Consider the following 10,513-nt stretch of genomic DNA (forward strand, 5'->3'; position numbering starts at 1 on the left):
ACAAGTGCCCCATAGGGCTCGGACAAGGCATAGATCGGGGTGATAACGCCCATTGATTCATTAAATGCGTCAATTACAGGTTTGTTGTTCATTTTTTATTACGTTTTAATTATTGTTACTGGCCAGATGTTCTGTTTATCGTGTCTCGTATTACTGACTTTTGTTTAGTCGACTACGGGAAAAGTATTCATTTCAGCAGTCTATCTATCTGTCTGTCTTCTAATACCTTTACACGAGCAAGTCTTGTTTATTTATTTATTTATATGTATGTGGCGATTACGGCATTCACCCCCCAAAAAAGGGGGAGGCCTATGTTCAGCAGTGGACGTCTTATGGCTGAGATGATGATGATGATGATGATATATATTTCGAGGATCTCGGAAACGGCTCTAACGATTTCGTTAAATTAATTTGCTATATGGGAGTTTTTGGGGGCGATAAATCGATCTAGCTAGGTCTCTCTGGGAAAACGCGCTTTTGAGTTATTATGTTTTCCGAAAAAAGCTCGGTCTCCCAGATATTTTTATGTTTATGTCGTGTGCCGTAGGGTCAAAACTATTGAGCCGATTTTGACTAAGTAATTTAATGTTATGTTTTATGTTGTGTTAAGGCCGCGGACTTTTGGCATAGGGGAACGCCTGTTAATGGCGGCTCCGGTGGTTAATTCCTCCTAGTATTTATGCTATTTAATGTTTTAATTGATGCGTTGAAAAGCGCTGGTGGCCTAGCGGTAAGACCGTGCGACTTTCAATCCGGAGGTCGCGGGTTCAAACCCCGGCCCGTACCAATGAGTTTTTCGGAACTTATGTACGAAATGAAATATCATTTGATATTTGCCAGTCGCTTTTCGGTGAAGGAAAACATCGTGAGGAAATCCCAATAAGCCTAGTTTCCCCTCTGTGTTGGAAGGTCAGATGGCAGTCGCTTTCGTACAAAACTAGTGCCTACGTCAAATCATGGGATTAGTTGTCAAGCGGACCCCGGGCTCCCATGAGCCGTGGCAAAATGCCGGGATAACGTGAGGAAGAAGAATGTTTTAATTGATATTTAATTAAGTAAAAAATAGGTATCTAGTCTAGTTAATAAAAAAACACTTAATTACAGGAACAGAAAGTGTTAGGTCGGTACAGTCAAGTGTAACAATATGGGTGCACTCATCTACTACTCATATCTCATATACTAACCAAAAAAGTCCCAATAACTCTAATTAAGAACTACGGGACATATTTTTGAGTAAGTTGTATGCACCCATATTTTTAGTTTTTACACTCGACTGTACATCCGAGGTTGTCTGATATTTTTCAATAATGGTGTCGTCAACTAACTGGATTAGGATGTTGATATTGCACCAAATGATTAGATACGCATCCATACTGCCGTATTCGAACTTAAAGATATTCACAAGAGACGACACGTACTAGATCCATTCTAGATACGTTATAGTTTAGATATCAACTAGTTCTCTTTTGCAGCGCAATTCGGGCAACCAATGTCACTTTTACGTTAGATAGAGTAAGATATCTATTAGATGTGAATTGGATCTCTAAAAGTCATTCCTGTGTAAATCGTTCAAGAGTAACTCCAGAATCGCGCAAATGTCAAATTTGACAAGTTAGATCCTAAACATATCGTTATCGTATCTTGGTGATGTCTAAAATATATCTAATAGATGTCTATTTCAAAATCCGAATCGGGCCCATAGTAACGACTATTTAATTGAGGATGCGGTGACCGTTTGGTAACGCACAGATCACATATTAATAATTTGCATCCTGTAAAAAATATAGGTACCTAAATAGAAATATGTTCCAGCCAGGAAAAAAGTACACAAAGTGGGCTACGTAAAAATCTGGCTAAAAGCAGTAAATTATGGGAAGGGAATATATTACTAAGAATGTCAACTAAAGTTGCTAAAGTTGGTGCATTTCTCAGGCGGGCCATAGGTCGCTGTCCCAGGCGTGGCTCACTCCGCGATGTCGTCGCTTTGCTACAGGTAGCTAAAAGTACACCCGTTCGACCCCAATTTTGGGGTTTGCCATAAGCCGCGCGTGGCGCTTTCGCCACCTAGCGGCCATATCTGTGCTGATCGTGACAGACGCGTTTTGTTAGAGAGTGAGTCTTCTGCACCTAGTATAGTCCTAGTACTATTATTTATTCTGTGTGGCTGTCCTACTTTTATCTCGAGAGGTTCGGCTTGACATATTCTGTATTATTCTGGTATTTATGTAAGTATGTATTTTTCAGTACCTCGCTTAGGTAAGTTTTGTTACAGGGTTACAGGTTACAGCTAATCAGTTGGGAAGTTATTTCCAAAATTTTAGAAATTATTTCAAAAATAACTGTATAATGTGCTTTTTCTAGATACATTTATTGTCGATATATAAAGGCGATATAGGATTATGCGACTATACCTATATGATGTGGCTGGTGTCTAAGTATTAAAATTCTTACACCTCTGAAAACAAAATTTTGGGCTCTTTAAGCTTCCTTAAACTGGTGACTTCTACTGCAGTGGACTCTTCTTCTCAAAAGTTTGCCGACCCCTGTCTTAGATCCCTGATACAATATAATAAAAAAATGAAAGTTTTTTTTCATACCTAAATACGAAACATGCATCACCCATCTAGATGTGAGGTGTGAGTATAGTCATATACCTACACTTAGATGCATAATCAATAATATCTATTTTGTTACCCATGTAAGATACAGTTTAAGGAAACCAACTAGATGTTATTCGCTTTGCTTCTATATCATATTTACATAATATTTAAATTAAATCTTATACACAGTTTCCATTTATTTAAGGCATTTAAGTACTTATGTGTAAAGATACCTACCATTCTTACACGCGGAAATCAATTTTTTTAGCCCGAGCACATTGCCCTTCCTCCAGTTTTAAAGTTTATAAATAACACTGTCAATCTCTATTAGCATTTCTCCTATCTTAGTAAACTAATGCCCATGGCAGGTGGCGGTGCGGTGGCGCCTCGTCTACGTCTATTTTAGTATATTTTAGTTTAGACATGGATGTAAAATAAATCACTCCTTTTGAAGCCACGTAGATAAGAACGAGTTTTATTTCAGCCTGTAAAACCGATTAAAGACGCTGCTTATTTAAACACGTGTTTTCTTCAGACTTCAGCCATATAAGTAAGTACCTATTCTTAGTATCTATGTAGGTAATACTTAGATAATATAATTTTAGAACTGTGAATGACTCGCGTACAAAAGATTAGTTGCACAAAGTTCACTAGTTCCCGTTAAACTATGTCAATATCACATTAAACAAACACGTCTAACACGTTTTCAGTTATCACGTACAAATTTCAGCAAAGGAAAGCTTATCACTCTTATCAACTTACCTTGGCCACTCGCGTATTCCAATAACACATAAACACACAAATTAAACACAATATTCCTGATCATGATCATAATTAAATCTCACATATTAAGCGGGATATTCGCGAGTGTGCCGAATCGATCGGAGTTCGTTTGCGATGAGTAAGTGATACTGATAAGGTTTGATAAGGATTGATAAGGTGATATTAAGGGCGCGAGCAGCGCGCTCGGCGCACTCGCTCGCGTCTACACGCGGCGGCATCTCACGCTACTCTAGGCAACTTGTTGGGCGCTCCCTCCACAGTTTAAAGGCTACAGTAACCTATCTTCGAACTTTGAGAAATTCAGTTTAGGCGTTCAAATCTCGAATGAAGTTACGACTAGCACTCACGCGTATTCGGGAAACGAGATAATCACAAGATCTAGAGACGATATAGAGATCAACTAGATTTACAATGGATATCGACTAGATGTGACATGGACATCTAAGTCATAACTTGTCGAAATCGTTCAAGAGGACCTCCAGAATCGCGGAAACGTCAAATTTGACATATCTAACTTACAATAATGACTATATCTTCTCGATATCGTATCTTATTCATCTCTAGATGATCTCTAGTGTTAAAGTTAGAATAGGGCCGACTGTCTTATCCAGAATATCTGCGCCCTTTGTAGCTGTATATATCATCAGTTGCACTTTGCCTTGGAGATTTTTTGTACATATAGAGTACTTTATACATATTGACTTTGCTCATTCGTTCCCTTCGTAGTAATGTCACTGTAATTGACTGTAAGAGCCGATAAGATGTAGTTTCAGGTCTGTCGCTGTAATGAGTTCACGCTTCAGCTGTCCGGGCGTGTTTGGTTTGACGGGCCGATTAATGATACACGGAGATAAATATTCATGTTGTTAGTGTAGCTTCGTGTAACTAAATGAGAGTGCGTTCGTTATTTATTTGAGGGAACATAGTAGAACTATCTTTAGTACGTATTATAAGATAGTAGACAAGTATTAACGTTATAAGTAAGTACTCAATCTGGGCGGAAGAAAAGACAAATATAAAAAATCGACAGCCAAGAAAATGGGCGCTTAATATTAGTATTTGCTATAAGGTTAACGAATTGCCAATTAACAGCGTGGACGATGGTATATATGTATTTATGTAAGTGAATATACAGATATAAACTATTAGTAAGTACATACTAAATTAGCTACGTATATGAAGCCACATAAGTCATCAATCAACATAGCGAAATTGCTACACAACACGCAAACTATTCAAGTGTCTTTCGCAACTTCATCTGCTAATAAAATAATTTCCTTGAAGCTTAATTCAACCCAGATACAGGCGTCGTAAACCTAAAGTTAGTTCAAAAGCTAATCAATTTCCATCTAACGCGTCACTATTAATTCCCTGTCGTTCTTCGACGTTATTAATATAACGCTGAGTTACTCTGCAAGATACACGACTTCGGAACACGCATCAAAACCACTCCTAGATCCACAAATGTTCATTATTTGGAAACCAGCGTAAATTGGACCGCCTCTCCGACCGCCTTTTAAACCACCTGTTGCTGCGAAGGGGAAATGGCAGGAAAGTTAGAGGTCATGATATTTTGGTGAGTTGTGGGCGTACACTCGAGGCCGAAATAACAAAGCGAAACAAACGTTCGTTAGCCAAAGCCTTAACATTATGTTTGGTCAAAGATGACTCCGTGGGCGGGCATGTCCTTTATATTTGGTGATGCAAATTGCACGCTAGGTTTGGGCACGCAAAAATTTTGCGCAGCCTACTCAGTAATTTTACATCTATTACAACATAGGTATTAGGCGTGACTAGATCGTGACCATACATGGTTATATGAATGCCACAAGGTAATAAGATAGAATTTATTAATTTGGAAAGTTTTAACTTTAAATGAAAATGTTATAGGTGCATAAAAGTAGCGTAGTGTAAAGATTTATTGATTTTAACCTTTTACGGTTTTCACACATTACGTATTCAATAATGAACGGGACTTAACTGATAGGTAGTGAAGTGACTTTTACGTTTTGATTTACGTCTAATATGTATTGCATTCACTTCGACTTTTCGGATATGTTTTCTACGGGACATTGAGCGTTGCTTGATCGTGAGAACATGTCGATGGGAATAAAAAAATTGGTTGGTTGGTTGGTGATTGGCCAATTCTGTTTCAAAAATTTTATAATATGACTTTCATCTTACTATGACTTACTTACTCATCATCATCGATCTTGACTGCGAGCACCATAAGCGGTAGCCCGTTTCTCAAAAGCTTGTAACTTGTAATGCAAACGGATGTCACTTTTTGACAGCTTTTGTTAGAAAGGGACTTCCACTTGTATTATAAGTTACAGGCTTTTGAGAAACAGGCCCCAGGTGTACTCTCATAAGGCATTTCGCTCGCACTTATTTTTGCGCCTTGGATGCCTCGTGAGTGATGACTGATGACAGTGATGACACGACTTGAGGTCGTACAGTCAATATGGGTGCACGCATGGTGCACACATCATACCTACCTACTCAAAAATAGACCTATAGCTCTTATGTCAGCGAATTTAGAACTATGGGATGGGATATACTTTTGAGTAGGTTTATTTGTACCCATATTTTTAAGGGGCCTACTGATTAACAGTCCGCCGGACGGTATCGGCCAGTCAGTTAGAACAAATTGTTGACAGTTCCGAACAACTGACAGGCCGATACCGTCCGATGGACGTGGGCCCCTTTACACTTGACAGTACCAAGATGAGATGAAAACCATATCAAATTGTTAAAATATAATCGGCCATTTGATCCTGTAAATTAGAAATAATATTTAAAATTTTCTCTCCATTTCAAATTATTAAATGCCAATTATAATATAGTCATCCTTTGTGCAATTAACACATCAATCGCTTCCTATACCAAGTAATAACATTCTCTCAAATTCACGGTTACTGACCCAAACAAGTTTTTTAAATTAACAATACCATGTAGGTACGAAGTCGGCCCTTAAAATACCACTGCCACCGAGCATACCCACTTTACCGTAAGTGAGTTCAAATGTGAAGTGTCACTCGCGTCTAACAGTTAGCGTGCAAGGTGCGTCTCACTAAGTGACTGTGTTGTTTACACAAACGCATTGGTGGCATTCAGTGATCTACGTTCGACGCTATGTTAGGTGCAAACCAATATAACTAGATCCTTTAAGCTTTATCACTGAAGTCGAATGAAATTTGATGCGATTAAATTGGGAGCAGAAGCGGTTTCTTGTTATGCGAACAAATGGTAAATAATACATAAGTATACTTACGAGAGGCCTATGTTCAGCAGTGGACGTCTTATGGCTGAGATGATGATGATGATACTTACGAGTAGATAGTAATCGAATACCAAATAAATTGGACCTTTTAAAGCAAAAATAGATGGCTTCATGGTACCTACTTACTCTATTTCCTATCTACTGGTAAAAACAGTTAAGTAGTAGATAGTCACTGCGTCGATCACAAGTAGACAGATTATGAGATGAATAACCACAGTTCGCTAACTGTGGCCATTCACTGTACAGTAGATGTTTACTTGAATCATTTAAGCAATTTCTTCGATAGTGTTGGCATGTAGGCAAGTGCGATATTCGAAAGTACTTTAAAAATGAGCAGCGGGCGCAGCACGGTTCCATTTTTATCGACTATCACTATGGGCGTCTCTTTCGCACTTACATACTTGTTAGAACGTGACAGGCATGGTGACAAGGGATAAAAACGCGACCGTGCTACGCCGCCTGGTTTGAAATAGATGCTTCAATCAACTTTTATTTTTAGACAAAATAAGAGGGAAGGGCACTTTTAAACTACTGTGAGAAGAAATAAGATTACGTCTTAAAATAATATAATCCAAAGCAGTGGCCTATTTTATAAAGCTACAAGTTACAATTTACAAGCGGAAGTCTCTTTCTGACCCTATGTGTTAGAAAGAGACTTCCGCTTGTAAATTGTAACTTGTAGCTTTATAAAATTGGGCCCAGGTAATAGCTACAGCTACACAGCAAAATAGCGTGCAATAGTGATTAGCAACCTTCAGCAAATCTGCTCAGTACCCAGTTGAATGCGTGTCAAAAGCATTGTCCGCGTAAGTAGCCTTCCTTTGTCAAAGTTAGGTATTTCGGTAAGTATGAAAAAATTCTGACCGTATTGTCCGTTTTCTAATTATGTTGAACAGCCCTATCCTGGCTAATACTCTGTGATTTCTCACTCGGCCTCTCTAACGCCTGATAGAAGTGATTCCAAGGACCCAGCCGTCCAAACCCGACGTCCGCCCGTCCCAACCACACATGGCCGTTCGGATCTGTCAGCACCATATCTTTCACAGGACAGTTCTCAACAAATTCCGCATTCAGCACCGTGCCATCGGGATACGTATATTTGCCTCTACCGTTGTAGGCCCAGTCTTTGAATGGTCCCTCGTATTTAGAGCCGTCAGCGTAAGTTATGGTTACAACCTCGCCGACGAGGCGGTCGCCTTCCCAGTGGCCGGTGTATACAACGCCGTCTGCCGTGGTGTAGACGCCGTGACCTAAAAAAATTGAGCGTGGTCACATAACAGGCGAGTAAATTCGTGAATTACCACCAAGATCAGGTAAAAATAGTAACGAGTAGGTAGTGGTATCAGAGCTTTAACCGCACATTCAAGCACTACATTAATTACCAACTCTTAAGTGGACTCCAAGTCAAGGAAGCAGTGTGGCTCTGTGTTCCCCAGGACCACGAAATAGGTAAGTACCTATTAGGCACCAACTTATTAGAACCGTATCGTTGTAAATTCCTTATAAGACGAGCCTTAGGATCAGGAATTTACACGTATTGACACGAGATTTTTTTACTATGACAAAGTAATACAAAATCCCTCATTTCCGTGGGCCGAAAGTACAATGGATAAGTACTTAGCGTACAAGTAGAGCGTGAACGTTTCGGAATGATGGCACGGACCATTAACTCTGGATAAGAGACAAATCCGGAGTTAGTTTTACGAGCTCTTATTTTATTAGAATAAGCAGTTGTAAAATGAACCTTATTGAGTTATTAATACGATATTGGTTCGAAAAACTACTGGAACCCTGTTAGAAGTTATTTGTTATTAATTAGACGCATCAGTAATGGACAATTGAGCCGAAAAATATAGCTACTCCTACCTACTCCTATTTAATTTAAGTATAATTTATATTTCAATGATAAAAGGATTTTTGGAAAGGAAATATAATAGACATTAAACACAATACAACCACATAAAATACCTTCGACTCCTACGAGTATAAACCATTAAAACCATAGCACTGCATAGTAATATGTAGTAACTTAGAAGCAAGTTATGGGTATTAGGTAATTATAAACTTTCACGATTTCAACGATATTTTCATTACCTACACGAGACGTAGTCGCGTAAAAACACATTTATTTAGGTCAAGTACCTCGTCGTTTTGGACGCCCTGTCGCAAGGCGATTTCCTTTGAAGGCTTAAATAGTACTTATGTCACCTCTCATCACCATTCCTCGCCTTGTAAGACTCCTTGTACGAAAAGCGCTTGGCCAAAGACAAGATTTTCTTTCCGGGTTTCCGTTGGCTCAGTCTACTTAACCTGTAATTTTATTAACCGTCAGTTCCTTACTTACCGTTCATCTTCAAGAACCTGTCCTTCTTCCTCGCCTCAAAGGCGCCTTCGTAGAAGTCCTCAGTTTCGTGCACGAAGACCCCCTCGTCGAACACCACTGGGGTTTCTTTTACTGGCTTCTTTTGGCTCTACTTACCGTGCATCTTCAGGAATCTGTCCTTCTTCCTCGCCACGAAGGAGCCTTCGTAGGAGTCCCCAGTTTCGTGCACGAAAGTCCCCTCGTCGAACACCACTGGGGTTTCTTTTACTGGCTTCTTTTGGCTCTACTTACCGTGCATCTTCAGGAATCTGTCCTTCTTCCTCGCCTCGAAAGCGCCTTCGTAAGTGTCCCCAGTTTCGTGCACGAAAGTCCCCTCGTCGAACACCACTGGGGTTTCTTTTACTGGCTTCTTTTGGCTCTACTTACCGTGCATCTTCAGGAATCTGTCCTTCTTCCTCGCCTCGAAAGCGCCTTCGTAAGTGTCCCCAGTTTCGTGCACGAAAGTCCCCTCGTCGAACACCACTGGGGTTTCTTTCACTGGCTTCTTTTGTTCATCGTGCTCTACTTCGTCAGTCATGTTTGCTGCTGAAGGGGAAATTAATATTTAATCAGGTACAGTAGTCAAGTTTAAAAATATGGGTGCGCAAATCGTCTCAAAAATATGTCCCATAGCTCTTATGTCAGCGGCTTAGGAACTATCGGCGCGATTCGGGAAATGAATTAGAGATGCACTAGATATGAAATAGGTAGTAAAGATATGTGACGTTCCACGGCAAAAGGTACCATTGCCCCGACTGAATATTGGAGCGGCATTAATAATAATTAAGCGTAAGCGCCAGCCGCCGTAAGGTACCTTTTGCCATGGAACGTCACATACCTATCTTTACTATCTAGTGAATGTCTAACGGCGCGATATCTTAAAGTTCGAATCGCGCCGTATGACGGGACATATTTTTAAGCTTTTTTACGGACGGGACATATTTTTAAGCTTTTTTAAGTAAGTTGTCTACACCCATATTTTTATATTGTAGGTAGAGAACAGGGAAAAACTATCAAAAATGTATCAAAGTCTAAAGTAAAATAAATTATATACAAAATTGGCCCATTTACTTACAAATGTATCCCTTATCACTCTTATCAGGTTATCACGTTCACGTCACCGTTTATTATACCAACGTGCTCTTCGCGATAATGGCGTGACAACCTTGTGACGTGCCCGTCACAGCGCCGTCAAGCGTTTATGTCTCGTTCACGCCATAACGTGGCCGTGACCGGGTTATAAACTAATGAGGTTGTAATTTGTAATACACTTCTAGGGAGAGCCCAAATAAATGTTTTGTGCCATTTCGTTTCGTTTATTTGTTGTCTCACGCGATGTTGCAGTAACTTTTTTGCAAAAGTTAAGTTTGATGGCAATTTTAAATGCAATGGATCTTGTTTATGAAGTGATCGAAACAATATCGAAACTACAGACTTGCTACTGCTTGCTACAGACATCACAATTTCATGTTCTTCTTTAAAATA

General features: G+C 39.6%; 2 protein-coding genes across 2 annotated transcripts in view; both read right to left on the reverse strand.

Moving 5' to 3' along the window:
• The window catches only part of LOC134672524 (integrin beta-nu), a 38,773-nt gene extending 35,126 nt beyond the window's left edge, over positions 1–3,647 (reverse strand). The window contains exon 1 of the mRNA XM_063530466.1: positions 3,363–3,647. Within this exon, the coding sequence (XP_063386536.1) occupies positions 3,363–3,432 (70 nt within the window). The 5' untranslated portion in view covers positions 3,433–3,647. The remainder of the gene's footprint in view (positions 1–3,362) is intronic.
• Positions 3,648–7,545: 3,898 nt separating this feature from the next.
• On the reverse strand, positions 7,546–9,566 carry LOC134672888 (radial spoke head 1 homolog). The gene is made up of 4 exons (XM_063530837.1): positions 9,416–9,566; positions 9,180–9,241; positions 9,011–9,137; positions 7,546–7,916 (listed from the first exon to the last, which is right to left on the reverse strand). Exons 1-4 carry the CDS (start codon positions 9,564–9,566, stop codon positions 7,546–7,548), a joined length of 711 nt encoding a protein of 236 aa, XP_063386907.1.
• Between the last annotated feature and the right edge of the window lie 947 nt (positions 9,567–10,513).

Source organism: Cydia fagiglandana, chromosome 17, assembly GCF_963556715.1.
Source record: "Cydia fagiglandana chromosome 17, ilCydFagi1.1, whole genome shotgun sequence".
Taxonomy (NCBI): Eukaryota; Metazoa; Arthropoda; class Insecta; order Lepidoptera; family Tortricidae; genus Cydia; species Cydia fagiglandana.

Bases quoted from the DNA above. Each gene is read 5' to 3' on its own strand.
- LOC134672888 (XM_063530837.1), bottom strand. From the start codon at position 9,566: ATGACTGACGAAGTAGAGCACGATGAACAAAAGAAGCCAGTGAAAGAA. The intron at 9,242-9,415 runs GTAAGTAGAGCC...AAGAAACCCCAG, and splicing joins CAGATTCCTGAAGATGCACG to TGGTGTTCGACGAGGGGACT. The intron at 7,917-9,010 runs GTAAGTAAGGAA...CAATTTTTTTAG, and splicing joins CAGGTTCTTGAAGATGAACG to GTCACGGCGTCTACACCACG.